This window comes from Mya arenaria, chromosome 3 (assembly GCF_026914265.1).
Source record: "Mya arenaria isolate MELC-2E11 chromosome 3, ASM2691426v1".
In the NCBI taxonomy this organism is placed as follows: domain Eukaryota; kingdom Metazoa; phylum Mollusca; class Bivalvia; order Myida; family Myidae; genus Mya; species Mya arenaria.
In genome coordinates this window covers 37,683,624-37,704,219 of record NC_069124.1, presented here as the reverse complement: position 1 = coordinate 37,704,219, position 20,596 = coordinate 37,683,624, and the positions used below count along the sequence as shown (strand labels likewise).

Genomic DNA, 20,596 nt, shown 5'->3' with positions numbered 1-20,596 from the left:
AGGGACATTATTTCAAATGTTTTCAATTGCATCATATGATGCTCCACAACAAATATCAAAGGTATGGGCCTTGTGGTTTGAAACAAGAAAATTTTGAAAATATTTCTTAAATAAGTCTCTAGGAAAATTGTGACACCCAGGGCAGTGCCAGTTTTGACCCAAGGGGCATAATTTGAACAACCATGGTAGTGGACCACTAAATAAAGCCTTGTTCAAAATAGCAAGCACTTGCATAGTGGTTTCAGACAAAAAGGTTTTTAACATTTCCCAATTTAAGGGGGGGGGGGGGGGGGGGGGGGAGTCCGTCCCTTACAAAATTAAGATAACTCTTCCCTAGGCCTCCGCCAACGAGGTCGTTTGCATTTGCCGCACTGGTCCCTTGCGGGGGGGGGGGGGGGGGGGGGGGGCAGTTATGACCCCAGGGGCATAATTTGAACAAACCTTCACAAGCAATTGTGACTTTACATGTAATCTTGGCTAAAACTTGACTTCGCTCATGTAGACTTGGCTAAAAATAGACTTAGCTTAAAATAGCATTTTTTATACTTTCAAGACCCATAATCCCGGCATGCATGGGCAGATAAAAACTGAAGACTGTATCGTGTTCGCAAGCTAATGTTTACACAATAGCATTTTTTTATACTATCAAGGGCCATAATCTAGGCATGCATGGGCAGATCTGGCTGGATTTTGAAAGGAACCGAGTTTAATGGATATCTAGATACTGTACAAGTTTCATCGAGATACGATCAAAAATGAAGACTGTATCGTGTTCACAAGCAATTGTTTACAGACGCACGGACGCACATACTACGTACACATTACCATCGCATAAGCTCTTTTGGCCTTTGGCCAGTAGAGCTAAAAATGGGTAAATGTAAGGCAGTACATTTGAAATTAATTGTAAACAATTTGCTCTAAATATGTAATACTAAAGATATTTGAAACTTCAGCCTAATAGGAAATTGCCATTAAGAAGTTGATATCATGAATGTATACTTTTAAACAAGAAAGCAGATAACAAGTTCAAACTCTCCTAAACCTTTCATCTTGACCAGAAAATGTACATTGTTTATAAAAATAATAATAATATGAATAACCATGAACATATACCGGTATTCATCTAACATGAAATTACAGCATTTATAAAAAAATATAACATACACAAAAGATGTTGATAAAATGGAGAATAGCAACAATGTTTTGGCTAAAACACATAAGACAACAGTCATTTAATAACTCAAATATTTTGTAGATCTGTTCAGGATGAGTGAAAATTCAATAAATACATTCTCGTTCACCAGAGTGATGATGCTATGCTTACCACACTCTGGTTCAATCGTCCCGAATCTGAGACGTTTCGCTGTTTTCTATCTATAGATTCTCTTGGAATCGGCAAACCGTGGAGATTGCCTTTAGCCAATGAAAAAGAGCCTAACAAACACAATTAAAATTAGGAATCTTGAAGACAACCGATATGAGACAAAAGTCCAGGCTTTTCATATTTCTTGTATGATTATAAATGACACATGGACCGCATATTTTGTAATCTTCAATTCATTAAAATTCCAACATAATGGCAAGGACGTAAAATTGCCGTATATATCCATTTGGCTCATACAGAATACATATATATATAGAAGAAAAATATTAAAACCGACATAGCTTATTTATAACTAGTATAAATATTTCCAGTTACTGTGATACATAAAAGAAATTCATTTCATACTTTTTAATGTTCATTTGATATGATAACTTTTTGGTCCTTTTTAATGTTGATTTGGTAATAATGGTACTCTGAAGTTAACAACAACTCAAAATTAACCAGTATTTGCTCTATACAAACATACATTTGAAAAAGAAATTTATTTTGACTCAATAACTGAAAACATTTAAAAAAAACTTTAGCGAATTTTTTTCGAACATCATCACTGTAAGCAATTGGCAATTGAAACTGGAAGACCTCCAAACACCCCCCAAAATGAAAGATTTCGTAAATCTTGCAACGTGAACTTAATTGATTCGGAATACCACTTTCATCTAGAGTGCCCAAAATACAAAGAACTAATGAATAAATTGTTTAAAAAAAATTATTTTTTTCCATTGGCCAACTAAAACAATTTAACATTCTTATGACCTCAAAATAAAAGAAACCTATTTATAATCATACATGTGATAATTTCTTGGGTCGATTCTGGGACACTCGTCGTAATGTCAACGCACACTAGGGGGGTCCGGCCAGCACCCCCCCCCCTCCCCCCCGGAATTTTTTTTAAATGGGGAACGTCTGTGGTGCATTCTAGAGCATATCTGGGGCTATTTTAGTCATTTTTAACATGGGGAAAATGTACCTATTTTGACTGCCACGACGTTTTTTTTTACTTGACTTGGTTTTTTTTCCCTGCATTTTCTTGAAAAAATAAAACCACCAGAGATTTTCCCAGGCTTTAAATGAAGGGCTAACCAGGAGAATATGCAGTCTACTTTCGGTTTCATCAAAACAGGCAATAAACAACTATACGGGCAACTGTTTTCCCGAGCTTTTGAGAACATGCGTTACAAAATATTAATTTTTTCATCACATTTAAAACGTTTGCAATTTATGACACACAATATTTTCCAGACGATCAAGAAGATTTTTCAGTCGATGACCTTTTTTCTGTTTGGAGATGCATATAATTTTGATAGAGACGTGTCTGTCACGTCAGGAGAAAGACCCGCGGTTTCTGCAGGGCGTGATATTTGTGGGTTTGAACAAGAACATCAACTGAAGGATTTCAATTTTATTGCGTTTTATAATCATAACAGCATAAATTAATAAAAATGAATAAATAATACAATAGATTTTCTATGTGTAATATGTATTTCATTTGAAGAACATACACTAACAGGACCAACTACATTTTTTACTCCTTTTGTCACTTTCTTTGAACTTACCTTCATGCTCGTTTGTCGGTAAAATGTGTGAAAAATATCAATTCATCAATTAAAAGCTATCATTCATAAGACCAAACAAATCCATATGAAAACAATGAATTTGTATACAAGAACCCTCCCCGACTCGTTTATGACTTTCCGGGACAAACATGCACCCTCTGTGACTCCGTGACAGAGATACGATTTCCGGGATAATCCCAGACGTCCGGGACGTTATCACATGTATGTTATAATATTTCAAAATTCCTGTTTTTTGCAAATAGATTAGAATATCATAAAAACTTCTTTCAAATAACTAAACCTAGAAACCACTTTTGTATAACATTGTATGCTCTTGAAAATACCTCGATACTGTTCTATAGTACCCATTTGATTGAACCATTTTGTTTATGCTATAAACATTGTGTATTGCTTTATGCAATCAACTATAAAACTGAAAAAAAACTGATTTTAAAACTCTTGATAAAGAGGTATCAATAAGTGACAGATATATCTGTCGTTCAATATTAAACATACATGAATCATCTAAATTCATCTGAATAATTTAGATCCAGGGAAACTGAAGGGTGACTCGGGTGTATTGGAATGAGCGATATTGGTTTATGGCCCCTCCATGTGTCATCTATGCAGGGCAAATTATTTAATATTGGCCATCGTTTATGACTTGCAAGAGGACATTGAGAGGAAAATACTTATAAATACCACATAAATTGATTGTTTTTACAATTTTTGGGCTTTTCATAAGTAAATATTCTTGACTGTAATAATTTGGCGATATTCCCGTCATTTACTTTTTCGTATTAAATATGTATTTCAATATATGGAACTTGCTTGGATATTTTAAATGTATATTTGATAATCATAACTGATTGTGAACAATTAATTGTGTCAACGTCAATATACCACCCTACACAGCTTCATCCCCAAAGAACACTCGCACAATATTGTCCCCCACTCCCCCCTTATAGTCCCGATAAAAAATAAAGCATATTGACCTTAAAAATACTTGCCTTATAAGCATACAATTGTGAAATATGTGAATCTTTTGTTTTGTAGTTTTAATTCAATATTTGTTGGTTGTCTTTATTATACACTTTTAAACTTTTACTTCATGGGTCCATTATGAAATTACAGTAAGTACCTAAATGACATGTGTTTTAAATGTAAATCGCTGAAAAAGATATTTGCTACGAAACTTCATATTCGTATCAAAGCAGATTGCTTATTTAACTTGATAAAAAATTAAATAAGCCGCAAGACAGAGTATGGATGGTCAGTGTTCGATAGTTTAGTATGCTTAAAGTAACAAGCCTTTTGATTGGACGACTATGACATCAGGAAAATAATATATTTATAGTTTTGCACTCGAATTGGCAGCGATTGAATCAGAGATAAGATTTATCACCATCAAACATCTGATGAATGAGAATGAGTAAATAGAGCACAGCTTGTAGTTGCAATGAACCCTGTAAGAATGAAGTTCAATCTCTTTTTCATTTTTTATGTTGGTTGGCTATTACAATACCTCGACTTTAAATCATCAAAAAACCCAGAACAGCTAACTTAATATTGTACAAGTGTATGCCTATATTAGAGTTATAAAATGAACACTACTTCTGCACTGTAAAGTGAGCTTTGTTCAGCAAAATAGGCTCTACAAATAATTTTACATAGATGTCAATGTACGCAAATGAGACATTTTGCCACACAAAGCTCAATAGGGTAAAGCATAATTACCAATTAAGCATTTTCGTAGACGCTGGACCATCATAACCTCTATTAAATATTAAAAACTTCTATTGCAATTCTAGAAATATATGAATACATACTATCAAGAAAATCAAACCTCAAAATATGTAAATAAAATAATCTCATCACTTATCATGAAAATTACATGAATTTGTTCTGAAAACAAAAAGAAACTACTTTATTACCACCTTATTTCAAACACTATAATTCTTAGGAAAAAATAAGGCCATGAAAAACTTTTATTATAAAACAGATCTTTAAACTGGGGTTGTCACAGAGACAGCTCGCTTGACTATTCTGCTGCTTTAAGTTTAAGAATTGTAAAGTTTTGGTAAAACATGCATGGATCACTGTAGACAACATGCAAAACCTTAAACAGAATTTATTAGTCAACTAATAAAGGGCCATAATTCACATAATATGCAAAATAGAGTTATCCAACATGATTATTAAAGTATGTTTGATAATTAGGTTTATAAAGTCTCAATGCATGTAGTAGCTGCTGTGATATTAGCCTTTTTGTGCTTACATGCAAAACCTTAACCAGAATTTTAAAGTAAAATAATAAAGGGCATTTTTGCATTACCGTAATGCAATATAGGGTTATCTTATTTGATTATTGAAGTAGATTGGTTAGTTGGGAATTCATGTCTAAAGTTTCAATGCACTACATGATGTATTTGCTGAGATATTGGCCTAAATATGGTTAAATGCAAAACCTATTACACAAGTTTCTACATGTTAATTGAATGATAAAGGCCATATTTTGCATTATATGAAAAATAGAGTTATATAACTTGTTTTTATTCAAGTAGCCTGGATGGTAGAGTACCATTGTATAAAGTCTCAATGCAAATACATTCAGTAGATGAAGAGATATTATGAATGTCTATGTCAAATAATAAAGGAAAATATTTGACATTATAATATGCAAGATAGGCTTATCTAACTTGATTAATTAATAAGGTTAGATAGTTGGGAACACATGTCCAAAATTTCAATGATACATGATGTATTTGCTGAGATATAAAATTAAATGTGGTTACATGCAAAAAAATAACCAATATTTCTAATTCGGAAAATAAAGGGCCATAATATGCACTATATACTAAATAGAGTTATCTTACTTGGTTATTCAAGTAGTTTGGATAGTTGAATACCATTGTATAAAGTCTCAATGCAATACATCAGGCCCCGATTTCTTGAAACTTCTTAAGTCTCTTATAACAGGATTAAGCTAAGCTCACTATTTTTGGTGTTCAATAAATTGCATAATATTACCTTCTTTAAGAGTGTATATACTTTAGATAGGAATTATCATTATAATAATAACAATATACCATTTTTCATTTATCAAAATTCATTTTAGTAGGTATTTAGGCTAATTGAAATAAGCTACTTAAGCCTGTTAAGCTTAAGGAGTTTCGAGAAATTGGGGCCAGGTAGTTGCTGATACATTGACCTATCTGTGCTAATCTAACTTGGTTATTCAAGTAGATTTGATGGTTGAGTACAGTTTGTTTAAAGTCTCAATGCAACACATGAAGTAGTTGCTGAGATATTAACCTACGTGAGCTTACATGCAAAACCTTAACCAGATTTTTTAGGTTGAATAATAAAGGGCAATAATTTGCATTATAAGAAAGATATAGTTATTTTACTTCATTAAAGAAGTAGGTTGCATAGTTGGGAAGACATGTCTAGTGTTTCAATGTCATACATGATGTATTTGCGGAGATATTGACTAAATGTGGTAACATGTAAAACCTGAGCCATAATTTCTAAGTTGAAAAATAAAGGGCCATTATTTGCATTATATGCGAAATAGAGTCATCTGATTTGATTATTTAAGTAGGTGGCATGGTTGAGTACAGTTGTATTAAGTCTCAATGCAATACATCAAGTAGATGCTGAGATATTAACATATATGTGCTTACATGCAAAACCTTTTTCAGTTGAATAATGAAGACAATCATTTGCCTTATATGCAGTTATTATTGCAGTTATCTTACTTGATTAATGAAGTAGGTCGGATAGTAGGGAGCACATGTCTGAAGTTACAATGCAATACATCATGTTTTGACTGAGATATATTGACTTAAATGTGGTTACATGCAAAACCTTAACGAACATTTCTGAGTTGAATTAATAAGGGCTTATTATTTGCATTATATTCAAAACAGTGTTGTCTAAATTCTTTATTGAAGTAGGTTGTATTGTTTTGAGCACACATCTTATGTTTCAATGCAATATATGAAGGTACTCACATGCCAAACTTTAATCCAGGGTGTGATGCCGACGCCAGGGTGAGCACATGTAGTAAAGCTCTCCTTATTTTTTGAATAGTCAAGCAAAAAACTAAGTTGCTTTACTCATAAAAAAATATTTCAAAGGAAAGCCATATATTCAGGAACAAAAAAGATTTAAATATATCTATCTCCTTGAAGTACTGTCTGCACAAATATATAAGATGCAGAATTTCACATGATTTTTCAAAATTTAAGGATTCACTCCACAGGAAATCAAAAACCATATCAAGCAAATGTGAGTGGAATTCTTCTAGGTTTAAATTCCCATATTCCCAACATCCATATTTAACACATAATTACATCCATTAGATTTGTATCTGGTTTAAGTCCACTTTGATGCTTGATAAAGGTGCAGTAATTATTTCAATTTTCTACTGGTCTGTATGATTTGTAGAGAAATATGTACATTGCACTTAAAGCCGTAAATTACCATGCTGGCTAGTCTTAGCTTTGTTTTAAGCTTCAGTATTCCAAGAACTCCATCTCCAGTAGAAATTTCATTTTCAAGTTTTAACATAATATTCCATCATGAACGTCTGACACATGATTAACAAGAAAAAAAATTACAACATCATAATCTCCACTTCTTGACATTTTATATTGTCTCAAGTCAAACATTTAATTGGCTTCAAAAGCTCTACAGAGCTTATATAGAATGCTGTATGACATACTTTTCTCAAACCAACTCAATATGTTATCTTATATAAACAGTCCATCTTCCAACTTTTACAGTAACTAGTAACTGTATCCATTTTGCAACAAATCTGTCACAGTATCAAGTTCACAAAGGAATGTATGGAAACTAGTAGATCTGCAGAACCAAATAGAACACACTCCTTTCACAATCATTAACAGTTTAAAAATCCAGACTTCACAATTTGTTACAACAAACACTATAAATAACACCTTAAACACATTCCATCAATTCAATTTCAACAACTTTAAAACTATCACAAATGACACACAGGAATGACATTCCCTTTCCATAATGACATCACAGTTATATTTGGTAATGGTGGAGAAGCAAAAAAGTCCTAATCAAGTTGATCCCTGTGTGGCAGATGCCATTGACAACCGTGAGACTTTGGGCTCGATATCCAGAGAGGCTTTGTAAGTTTGTTCATCATCGTAAAGACGTGTGGTATCCAGAAGGTAGTTTGTCACCTGAAACATTGCAAGGTCGCATTGATGTCTAAAACTTGGGAATTTTATAAGCCCTATAATATTCAATACTTAATGGCAGTGTATCTTGTTTATTCAAAGTGAGTAAAAAGGGCTCTGCAAAGCTAATGCAAATGCTTATTATTCATTCAAATAAGGGGAATAATTCAACAAGGATTAAAGCCAGAGTTACGGGATGCTATTCATGTAGGTAGTCAACTTGTGTGTCAAGTTTCACTTGAAATTAAATTTTTGAGTTATTGCCAAGGTTCAAGTAATTTTACTATGACCTTAGTGACACAAAGACACAAAGGCCTTCACAATACACATACTTCGAAAAACTGACTGACAAGCTAATAATACAATGCAATGCAAGTATTGAACAGTTCATAAAACTATTTATTCTTTCTGCTATGTTAGGCAACCTTTATCTTTAATATGACTTAGCGTTGGGACTTTCAAAATACTTAAAGTAAACAGTGTAAAAACAGAGTGTTATAGCCATTTCTTCAAATTGGAAATACTCCTTAACTTTGCCCTAAATACCCTTGGGTGATGTTCAATCCTGTATGGTGTCTGCTGGAATAGGCGGATTTCCCGGATCACATGCGCAATCTGCATAACGATTTTTACAAATAGTAAAAGATATTGCATATCAATGTCCTTAAATTATGTTTTTTAAAGTATAAATATTATTAACAAATATTTTGAAGAGAGGTTACGATATAATACTGCAGACTTTACTATGCTGACTGAATCTTCATGTTTGACAGTGTTATCTTTGTTTTTGTCTAGTATTCATTAACTCTTATTTCAGAATGGTAAGGTGGAACTTAATATTATAATACACCTTAGTTCCCTATAACCCTTGTGATTTATATCAAACACTTGCACTGAAGTATTCAGTATTCTTTTAACTTTTATACTTTTCGTGTTATGGTAGAAATTAAACTATTTCATATCAATTCTAACCATTCAAAGGTCTAAATTACACTTAAATATCCATTAGAAATTGAGCAAATACATTTGTAATATAACTTGACGCAAAACAGATAAGTTATTTAAGCTTTAACGAAAATATCAATAGTTAAAAAAGACCTTCAATTACACAACTATGTCATAATATTGTTGTTGTTTTTTCAAATACTTTAGAATTTTTAGTTTTTCAAAATTAGTATAAAAAGATAACATAGGAAATATTTTGTACCATTCTCATCTTGGAAAAGTTGATGAGGCTGTCCTCAGTCCTGTCTGGCGTGCCCTCCTCGATGAATGATAAGTCTGTCAGGTACATGCCCAGGTATGGAATACAAGGGGGGTCACACCTTCATCAAAGCAAGGGTGTGTTAATAGAGCAAAGAACAATGATAATTAAGAGGAGAACATTGTGAGAGACAATGGCACTGAGACAATGGCATCTGTGTAATAAAAATGATGAGTAGAGAAAAATGTTAACAGAAAAGAGAACACTATTTACCAAGTAAAGAACACTGGCATTCACTGAGAAAAGAATAATTTTACAGATTATAGACAAAAATGCTGAGTAAATAAAATGCTAAATTTTATGAGAATGATGTTGACTGGGTAGAAATAATAATAGCTTGCTAAGGAACAATGCTAACTGAGTAGAGAACTATAATAAATGTTAAAGAACAATGTTAACTGAAAAGAGAACAATGTTTAACTAGTAAAGAACAATGTTAACTGAGTAAAGAACAGTGTTAACAGAGTATGGATAGATACTGAGAAAAGAAATTTTGTAAATAAAATTAGAGATTGCTTTTTTGAAAAAAGCGCTTGTCTCCCCTATTGTGTGGTCGTAGCTGAGAAGAAATAAATGATGGAAATGAAATTTGTAATTTTGGACTGGACACGAACCAACAGTGAAGTTTGGTTTATTCATCTGTATTAAATAGTGAAGAGAAAAAAGTGTTGTTGAATGATATTGGAAAATGTAAACAAAGGTTTGCATTGTATGAAGTTCCTGGGCGCAAGCGTTAATTATTTATTGATCCGAAACCATTTTTCAGCTCAAGGTCATTGTGACATTGACCTTTGACCTACTGATCACAAAATCAAGAGGGATCATCTACATGACCAACTTGCATACCAAGTATTAAACACTTGGTTGCAAGTGTTCTTTAGTAACTGAGCGGTAACTATTCTTCACCTCAAGGTCACGGCAACCTTGACCTTTGACCAACTGATCTCAAAATCAATAGGGGTCATCTACTAGTCATGACCGACTAGTATACCAAGTATGAAGTTCCTGGGTGCAAGCGTTCTTTATTTATTGAGCAGAAACAAAGTGTGACGAACAGACTGATGGACTGACTGACTGACTAACAGACTGATCACAAAATCAATAGGGGTCATCTACTAGTCATGACCAACAAGGATACAAAGTATGACGTTCCTGGTTGCAAGTGTTTTTTAGTAATTGAGTGGAAACCGTTTCTTCACCTCAAGGTCATGGTAACCTTGACCTTTGACCTACTGATCTCAAAATCAATAGGAGTCATCTTCTAGTCATGAATAACTAGCGTACCAAGTATTAAGTTCCTAGGTACAAGCGTTCTTTAGTTATTGAGCAGAAACCATTTTTAAGATTAAGGTCACCATCAACATATCGTTTTTTACCTGAAGGTAACCTTTACATTTGACCTTTTGATCTCAAAATCGATATGGGTCATCCTGACCCATATCATGAACAACAAGCATACCAAGTATGAAGTTCCTGGACCCAAAGGATCTTTAGTTATTGAGCGGAGAACATTTCTTCACCTCAAGGTCAATGTGACCTTGACCTTTGAACTAGTGATCTCAAAATCAAAAGGGGTCATCAAAAACTCATGGCCAATTAGCATACCAAGTATGAAGTTCCTGGGTGCAAGCGTTCTGTAGTTATTGAGCGGAAACAAAGTGTGATGTAGTGACGGACTGACTGACTGACTGACTGACTGACAGGGCAAAAACAATATGTCTCCCCATAAATTGGGGAGACATAATCACAGCACATGGTTGCATTATCCAATAGATTAAGAGTATAAGACAAGTTGCAATATTTGCTTTTGAATCTGGTCAACTATAGAGATAAACAACAGTGATAATTCCTTACATTGCAGTTAAGAGAAAGGATTGTTTATCTTTCATAATTACTCAACCATTTTTACCAATACTATGTAGGCATGTTTCTGTAGAATACTTTTTGGTTAATTTGTCAAACCTGTGTAATGCATCCCTCATGTTTTTGAAGCGACCGTCTGAGGACACGAGAGTTTGGAGTCTTTCAATCATCTGCTTTGTCTGAGTAAGAGAGAAAGATAAAAAAAACATTTTAAACAATTGATTTCACAATTATTAGAGCTATAAGCAACATTTAATGGTACATTCTTAATAGTGTACTCAATGTTTGAATGTTTGAAAGTTACAAAACAATGGGCATAACTGTACAATCACTACAGCTAGTGTTGTGGGTCTTGCTATAAATGTTCGTAATGTCTCTGGCAACATGTGTACCAGGTTTCTTTGAATATCCTAAATGTTGTTTGAACTATGGTTAAGGTTGAACAATGACTACGACAGCAACACTAACACTAAGACTATTCTTCGATTTCTTCAACCTAAAAACAAAAAACCTACAGAATTATATTTAATTTCAACATACCTGTTTTGACAGCTTTTCCCATGTCTTTTTGAGTCTGTACACAGAACTATTGACAAACGCAGCACAGATCTGGAGAACCCCATTGTAGTTGTGCATACATCGGCAGATATCAGCAATGGCTGCCCACTTCTCGATGCACGCCACACGGTCCTGCAAGATCTGTCGACTTACGATCTCCGTCACTACCAATCGACTCACCTGATAAACAAATCATTTTCATACAGATTTAAGAATATTTTGAAGCCTTTAATGTTTCAAGCCCCCAAAACAATAGCAGCTGCAAATGCTGAAGTACGTACTTGCTAATTAGTATTCCATTTATATATATTTATGATAGTCTGATTTCCTGTTCATGACATCATTTTCAATTACAGTAAAACTGCGATCGCTGGAGGTCGCCAGGGACCGAGCCAAAACCTCGAGAGAACCGATGTTTCGAACGACCCGATTTTCAATTTTTCAGTTTGATATGAAATATCTTTCAGTGTATTTTAAGTTTGAAGTCGTCAAACAGACTGTTTACTACGACATTGATTATGTGTTGCGTCGAGGAAATCGCTAATATGTTCAAAAGTTGACGTAAACTAAATGTAAAACGCAAAAGAAAAAACAATAAATGAATAAAAAGAAATGTTTATTTTAACAAAAAAACACACATTTTCATAAAAGCAACATTTGAATGACAGTACATATTGTGGCATTAGTCAGATTTAAGTTTCGCAAAATCAAGGATTGTTGATTGGCGCATCTTGTCGGTTTCGAACTGTTCAATCGTAATGTGACATGACAGCGTACAGAGCATCTGAAGATCATGGTCAGCATCGGCAGTGAATTCAAAGAACCTTCTGACCACATCTAAAGCGTTAACTTCTCGTCATTAACTTCTCATAATTATCATCTCAAATGCCCATATCAACTAATATCGGTCATGCGTTAACAGTGAAAAACGGTTTTTCACATCTTATCAAATTGCCTTTCAACTGTCATTGCAATTTTTACAACTTGCAAAAATTATAACACCTAGCAATTGTTTGTTTATTTTGGAACACGCGTTCCGGAAAAAGTGTGAAATTATGTCCTCAAAGGAGCCATAAGGTTTTGTGCACGATTTGTGTACTTGGGACCGAGGATATTGCTCGACTGCTCGACATAATTAGGTTTCGAAGCAGCGTGGGTATATTTTATATGAAAATAGAAGGAAAAAAGTTCGGGACCAAGCTCCGACCTCGAGGGAACACCGGTTCTCGAACGACCGCTTGTTTGAGGGAACGCAGTTTCACTGTACAACCTTTGACTTCTTCTTTACTTTTGATATCCATGATCCTTTACATACCTCATTGAAGCGTTTACTGACAAGGAGTACATGTGGAGCCTTCATTGCCTTGTCATGCTTCATCCAAGCCTGACCTAGTAGCTCCCTGTAACAAAACCAGCAAACCATTACATCATACACATACATGTTGTGTGATATTAAGCAAAAACAGTTATAGTTCTTAACTAATGTCCACATCATATTAATGTTTATTCTGGTAGTTCATATCTGAACATTACTCAGTTCACTTTATTTGATCCTGGTTCATTTCCAACCTGAATAGATTCAGGTTTTCCAGAATAACCCAATACCAAAATGATTCTATATTTCTGTTTGTCAATAAGATTTGAATTTCAGAACCTAATTAACAGGAAAACAAGAGGCCCAAGAGCGCCTATGCTCTACTGGCATGGCTCTTGTGGTCATTTTCAATCCAGAGCATGTACGTATGAGTAATTGGCAACACATATATAGTTCACTTTTTGTGTTTGAGTTAGCTGAAAACGCTGCACGTTCAACATCTGAGGACAGAAAGTGTTGTAAGCAGATTAGTTGCATGAATTATTTTAATATATGCCAAGTAAAGGTAATCTAAGGGTAAAATAAATTCGCTTTTAAAACAGTACTCATGGTCAAAATTTCATTTCTGTAGCTTTAAAAATAAAAAAGTTTGTTAAAAGGTCAAAGTCAAGGACATCCGAGGAAAAAATTAATGCTCATTTGCAAAACTGTATACATGGTCAAAATTTCATTGCTGTAGCTTTAAAAATTAAAAAGTAAGTTAAAAGGGGTGGGGGCTGGGGCCAGTTTTTGCCCAAGGGGCTAAAATTCAAATGTTTTGCTAGACGGTCATCATATGATGCTCCACAACAAATATCAAAGGTATGGGCCTTGTGGTTTGAAACAAGAAGATTTTGAAAATATTTCTTAAATAAGTCTCTTGGAAACTTGTGACCCCGGGGCAGTGCCAGTTTTGACCCAAGGGGCACAATTTAAACAGCCATGGTAGTGGATCACTAAATGAAAACTTGTTCAAAATAGCAAGGATCTGCATAGCTGTTTTAGACAAAAAGGTTTTTAACATTTCCCAATTTAAGTATACCAAACCTGTGAACCCGGGGGCGTGGCCAGTAATGACCCCAGGGGCATAATTTGAACAAACATTCACAAGCAATTGTGACTTTACATGTAAACTTGGCTAGAAATAGACGTCGCTTAGATAGACTTGGCAAAAAATAGACTTATTTAAAAATAGTATTTTTTTATTCTTTCAAGACCCATAATCTAGGCATGCATGGGCGGATCTGGTTGGTTTTTGAAAGGAACCGAGCTCTAATGGATATCTAGATACTGTACAAGTTTCATCGAGATACAATTAAAACTGAAGACTGAATCGTGTTCACAAGCAATTGTTTACACAATAGCATTTTTTTATACTATCAAGGCCTATAATCTAGGCATGCATGGGCGATCTGGCTGGTTTTCGAAAGGAACCGAGCTCTAATGGATATCTAGATACTGTACAAGTTTCATCGAGATACAATCAAAACTGAAGACTGTATCGTGTTCACAAGCAATTGTTTACACAATAGCATTTTTTTATACTATCAAGGCCCATATTCTAGGCATGCATGGGCAGATCATGTTCACAAGCAATTGTTTACAGACGCACGGACGCACAGATGCACATACTACGTACACATTACCATCGCATAAGCTCTTCTGGCCTTTGGCCAGTAGAGCTAAAAACAACAATTTGTTAAATGTGTCATTTTCTTTTCATTCAGATGGCTGAAAAGCTACCCACCAGATGATGCTTAGCATGAATTTGGCATTGCCTTATAAATCTAGTTGAACCAACATATTAAGGCCAAATTTATCTACAGTTAACTTGTTAAAGTTTTACAAGTAATAATGTTTCCATTTGTTGCGAATTGCATTACATTGAATAACATGTCAATCGCAAAATGATCTGGATAGAAATAGACACTTACTCGCTCCTGATTGAGGTAAATATTTGATGATCGAGAAATGTGAGTTGTTCAGATATGTCCAAGGCAGATAGGGTGTCAAAAGTGTCCTTTGATTGTGTCTGAAAATCAAACATACAGTATGTTACAATAATTGGCTGCAAATTGCTTAAGTATCTTAAAGCCAAATCAATAACTTGCTATTAAACAAAATAAAATAAAGGTAAGGCCTAAAATAATACGGGTTACCCGACCCTACCTATGAACAAGAGGGCCATGATGGCCCTAAAACGCTCACCTAAGCAAAAGGCCACAACCCTGTGATAAAGCATTAATAAAAATGTTGCAATTTAAACATATCTTGACTGGTGATGATGCCTTGTTTTATATTTGTAAAGGGCCAAGCAATGAAGCTACCTGTAAAGTTTCATTGAATTTGGCCTGGTAGTTTCAGAGATATTTTTTAAAGCAAAACAGTAAGTCGTTGTTGTTGATGTTGATCAATCTCAATGCCTTGTTGTGCTTTTGTAGAGGGTCATGCAATGAAGCTTCCTGTAAAGTTTTATTGAATTTGGATGGGTAGTTTTATAGGAGATGTTTTTTAAAGCAAAACAGGAAGTTGGCCAAATAGTTGTTGTTGTTGATCAATCGTGACCCCTTGTTGTATTTTTGTAAAGGGTCACCTAAGGAAGCTTGCTATAAAGTTTTATTGAATTTAGAATGGTAGTTTCAGAGGAGATATTTTTTAAAGCAAAACAGAAAGTCGGCCATTTTGTTTTTGATCAATCATGACCCCTTGTTGTATTTTTGTACAAGGTTACCCAAGGAAGCTTCCTGTAAAGTTTCATTGAATTTGGACTGGTTGTTTTAGAGGAGTTGTTTTTTAAAGCAAAATAGGAAGTTGGATATTTTCTTGTTGTTGTTGTTGTTGTTGTTGATCAATTGTGACCCCTTGTTGTATTTTTGTAGAGGGTCAACCAAGGAAGCTTCCTGTAAAGTTTCATTGAATTTGGAGTCGTAGTTACAGAGGAGATGTTTTTTTAAAGCAAAACAGGAACTCAGCCATCTTGTTGTTGCTGTTGTTGTTCCTGTTGATCAATCATGACCCCTTGTTGAATTTTTGTAAAGGGTCACCAAAGGAAGCTTCCTGTTAAGTTTCATTAAATTTGGCCAAGTAGTTTCAGAGGAGATGTTTTTTTAAACAAAGACAGGAAGTCGGCCATTTTGTTGTTGTTGTTGTTGATCAATCGTGACCCCTTGTTGTATTTTTGTACAAGGTTACCCAAGGAAGCTTCCTGTAAAGTTTCATTGAATTTGGACGGGTAGTTTTAAAGGAGCTGTTTTTTAAAGCAAAACAGGAAGTTGGCCATTTTGTTGTTGATGTTGTTGTTGTTGTTCAATCGTGACCTCTTGTTGTATTTTTGCAGAGGGTCACCCAAGGAAGCGTCCTGTAAAGTTTCATTGAATGTGGAGCGGTATTTTCAGAAGAGATATTTTTTTAAAGCAAAACAGGATGTCAGTCATTTTGTTGTTGCTGCTGTTGTTGTTGTTGTTGTTGTGGATCAATCGTGACCCTTGTTGTATTTTTGTAGAGGGTCACCAAAGGAAGCTTCCTGTAAAGTTTCATTGAATTTGGACAAGTAGTTTCAGAGGAGATGTTTTTTAAAGCAAAACAGGAAGTCGGCCAGATTGTTGTTGTTGTTGATCAATCGTGACCCCTTGTTGTATTTTTGTAGAGGGTCACCCAAGGAAGCTTCCTATTAAGTTTCATTGAATTTGGACTGGTAGTTTTAGAGGAGATGTTTTTAAAAGCAAAACAGGAAGTTGGCCATTTTGTTGTTGTTGTTGTCGATCAATCGTGACCCTTTGTTGTATTTTTGTAGATAGACACCAAAGACAGCTTCCTGTGAAGTTTCATTTACTTTGGCCAGGTAATTTCAGAGGAGATGTTATTTAAGCAATTGTTGACGGCCAGACGGATGGACTGACAGACGGATGACGGACAAAAAACGATCACAATAGTTGTAAGTTGCTATGGATGTAGGTAGTTGCTAAGGTTGCAAGTGACTGATAAGACAGTCAATTGTTGCTAAGGAAGTCATTGGTGGATAAGGTAGTTTGAGATTGCTTAGGAAGAAATTAGTTGCAATGGTAATAAATGGTTACTTAGAAATCATTGGTTGTAGATGACGTTCATTGCATTAGTTGCTATGGACGAAGGAAATTGGTAGGTGTCATTGCTAGCATTGAAAGTCATTGAATGTTAAGAAAGTCGTTGGCTAAGGCAGTGAGTGGATGCTAATGAAGTATATTGTTGCTAAGGTCATCACTGGTTGCTAAGGAAGTCACTGGTTGCTTTAAAAGTCATTGGTTGCTATGAATGTAGGTATTGTTAAGGTTGTCATTTGAAGCTTATGAAGTCAGTGGTTGCTAAGGTAGTCATTTGTTGCTATGGATGTAGATAGTTTTGCTTAGTAAGTCAATGGTCACTAAAGAGGTTATAGGTTGCTTAAGAAATCATAGGTTGCTTTCAATGTAGGTAGTTGCTATGAAGCTAGTGGTTGCTAAGAAAGTTTTTGTTTGCTTAGAAAGTAAGTGGATGCTAGATAATTATCTGGTTGCTAAGGTTGTCATTGATTGCTAAGGAGGTGCACACTGACAGGACTTGATGATTGACTGCACATTGACAGAATTCGATTCTCATACCTGCACACTGACAGGACTTTTTTCAGTTGCCTGCACACTGACAGGACTTTGTTCAATTGCCTGCACCCTGACAGGACTTCTTGTAATTGCCTGCACACTGACAAAACTATGTTAAATTGCTTGCACACTGAAAGAACTTTTAGTACAGATACACAAACAACTGACAGGACTTTTTCAGTTGGCTGCACACTGACAGGACTTTGTTAAATTGCTTCCACACTAAAATAACTTTTAGTATAGATACACAAACAACAAATAGTGCACCATTCAATAATATCAATAATCTGCCTTAAGCTCTAAAAACATATTCTAATATTGCTTCCTCCATCTAGGACAACATCACCATCCTTTAAGTGTTTTTTATCATTTTTTTCTGTGAAGAAGAAGATAAGATTTGTAGCTTAGAATAATCTACATGAAGTTTACAATAATATACATGAAGTTCAATGGAAAAGTCTGATTATTAAATTTACCATTAAGTAAAAATGAAATTTCTTCTAAAAAATAAAGTGTATAATAATTATTTGAATCTATGAACCTAAAAAAAGAACAATAATTACCTCAGAAGTGACTATGTTGAAGACTTAATAAAATTTAAAATATATTCCCTTGTTACTAAAAATAGCCCTTGCTTCAAAAAAAAACTTTACATAACTATCAGATTTTAACAAAGTGTATTTATAATGAACTTGTAGCCCACGGTCTGAGGCCAATTTTTCTCCAGGGGCATAATTTGAATAAACATGGTAGATAACCAATCAACAATGTTACACACCAAATATTTAAGCACTAGGCTTCATAGTATTTGCCCAAAAAGTTTTGCAATTTTTCCTTCAGGTTGCAACCAGAGTTATGCATGGAATTCAATTCTTTGAACAATTTTGAAAAAAAGCACCAACCAAGGATCCTTCCTATGAAGTTTCATCAAAATTGTCCAAGCGGTTTAGGAGAAGAAGATGATTATAACCAATTGTTGACATTTTCCTTTAGGTTGCAAAGGCAACCAGAGTTCTGCAAAGAATTAATTTCTTTGAACAATTTTGAAAAAGCACCAACCAAGGATCATTCCTATAAAGTTTCATCAAAATTGTCCAAGCAGTTTAGGAGAAGAAAATGATTAAAACCTATTGTTGACATTTTCCTTTAGGTTGCCATGGCAACCAGAGTTCTGCATGGAATTCAATTCTATGAACAACTTTGAAAAAGCACCAACCAAGGATCATTCCTAAAAAGTTTCATCAAAATTGTCCAAGCAGTTTAGGAGAAGAAGATGATTATAACCAATTGTTGATATTTTCTTTTAGGTTGCCATGGCAGCCAGAACTCTGCATGGAATTCAATTCTTTGAACAACTTTGAAAAAGCACCAACCAAGACACATTCCTATGAAGTTTCATCAAAATTGTCCAAGGAGTCTAGGAGAAGATGATGATTATAACCAATTGTTGACATTTTTCTTTAGGTTGCGATGGCAACCAGAGTTCTGCATGGAATTCAATTCTTTGAACAATTTTGAAAAAGCACCAACCAAGGATCATTCCTATGAAGTTACATTAAAATTGTCCAAGGGGTTTAGGAGAAGATGATGATTATAACCAATTGTTGACATTTTCCTTTAGGTTGCCATGGAAACCAGAGTTCTGCATGGGATTAAATTCTTTACACAATTTTGAAAAAGCACCAACCAAGGATCATTCCTATGAAGTTTCATTAAAATTTTCCAAGGGATTTGGAGAAGATGATTATTATAACCAATTGTTGATATTTTCCTTTAGGTTGCCATGGCAACCAGAGTTCTGCATGGAATTCAATTGTTTGAACAACTTTGAAAAAGCAACAACCAAGACACATTCCTATGAAGTTTCATCAAAATTGTCCAAGGAGTCTAGGAGAAGATGATGATTAAAACCAATTGTTGACATTTTTCTTTAGGTTGCGATGGCAACCAGAGTTCTGCATGGAATTCAATTCTTTGAACAATTTTGAAAAAGCACCAAGGATCATTCCTATGAAGTTACATTAAAATTGTCCAAGGGGTTTAGGAGAAGATGATGATTATAACCAATTGTTGACACTTTCCTTTAGGTTGCCATGGAAACCAGAGTTCTGCATGGGATTAAATTCTTTACACAATTTTGAAAAAGCACCAACCAAGGATCATTCCTATGAAGTTTCATTAAAATTTTCCAAGGGATTTGGAGAAGATGATGATTATAACCAATTGTTGATATTTTCCTTTAGGTTGCCATGGCAACCAGAGTTCTGCATGGAATTCAGTTGTTTGAACAACTTTGAAAAAGCAACAACCAAGACACATTCCTATGAAGTTTCATCAAAATTGTCCAAGGAGTCTAGGAGAAGATGATGATTATAACCAATTGTTGACATTTTCCTTTACGTTGCCATGGCAACCAGAGTTCTGCATGGAATTCAATTCTTTGAACAATTTTGAAAAAGCACCAACCAAGGATCATTCCTATGAAGTTTCATTAAAATTGTCCAAGGGGTTTAGGAGAAGATGATGATTATAACCAATTGTTGATATTTTCTTTTAGGTTGCCATGGCAACCAGAGTTCTGCATGGAATTTTTTTTTTTTTTGAACAATTTTGAAAAAGCACCAACCAAGGATCATTCCTATGAAGTTTCATTAAAATTGTCCAAGCGGTTTAGGAGAAGAAGATGATTATAACCAATTGTTGATGCCGAACGACGGACGACAGACGACAATTTGTGCTCAGGTGAGTTAAAAAGTTAGATCAATAAGAGAATTGTATACAATGATAA

The 20,596-nt window shown here is 34.5% G+C and overlaps 1 protein-coding gene across 2 annotated transcripts in view; it reads right to left on the bottom strand.

Moving 5' to 3' along the window:
* Positions 1 to 419: 419 nt before the first annotated feature.
* Positions 420 to 20,596, bottom strand: part of LOC128229384 (ras-specific guanine nucleotide-releasing factor 2-like) — a 204,477-nt gene continuing 184,300 nt past the window's right edge. For both annotated transcript variants that reach the window (XM_052941274.1, XM_052941273.1), the window contains 7 exons: positions 15,130 to 15,227; positions 13,157 to 13,241; positions 11,824 to 12,021; positions 11,383 to 11,462; positions 9,364 to 9,481; positions 8,703 to 8,771; positions 420 to 8,159 (listed from right to left, as the gene is read on the bottom strand). In XM_052941274.1, the coding sequence (XP_052797234.1) occupies positions 8,034 to 8,159; positions 8,703 to 8,771; positions 9,364 to 9,481; positions 11,383 to 11,462; positions 11,824 to 12,021; positions 13,157 to 13,241; positions 15,130 to 15,227 (774 nt within the window). In that variant the 3' untranslated portion in view covers positions 420 to 8,033. The remainder of the gene's footprint in view (positions 8,160 to 8,702; positions 8,772 to 9,363; positions 9,482 to 11,382; positions 11,463 to 11,823; positions 12,022 to 13,156; positions 13,242 to 15,129; positions 15,228 to 20,596) is intronic.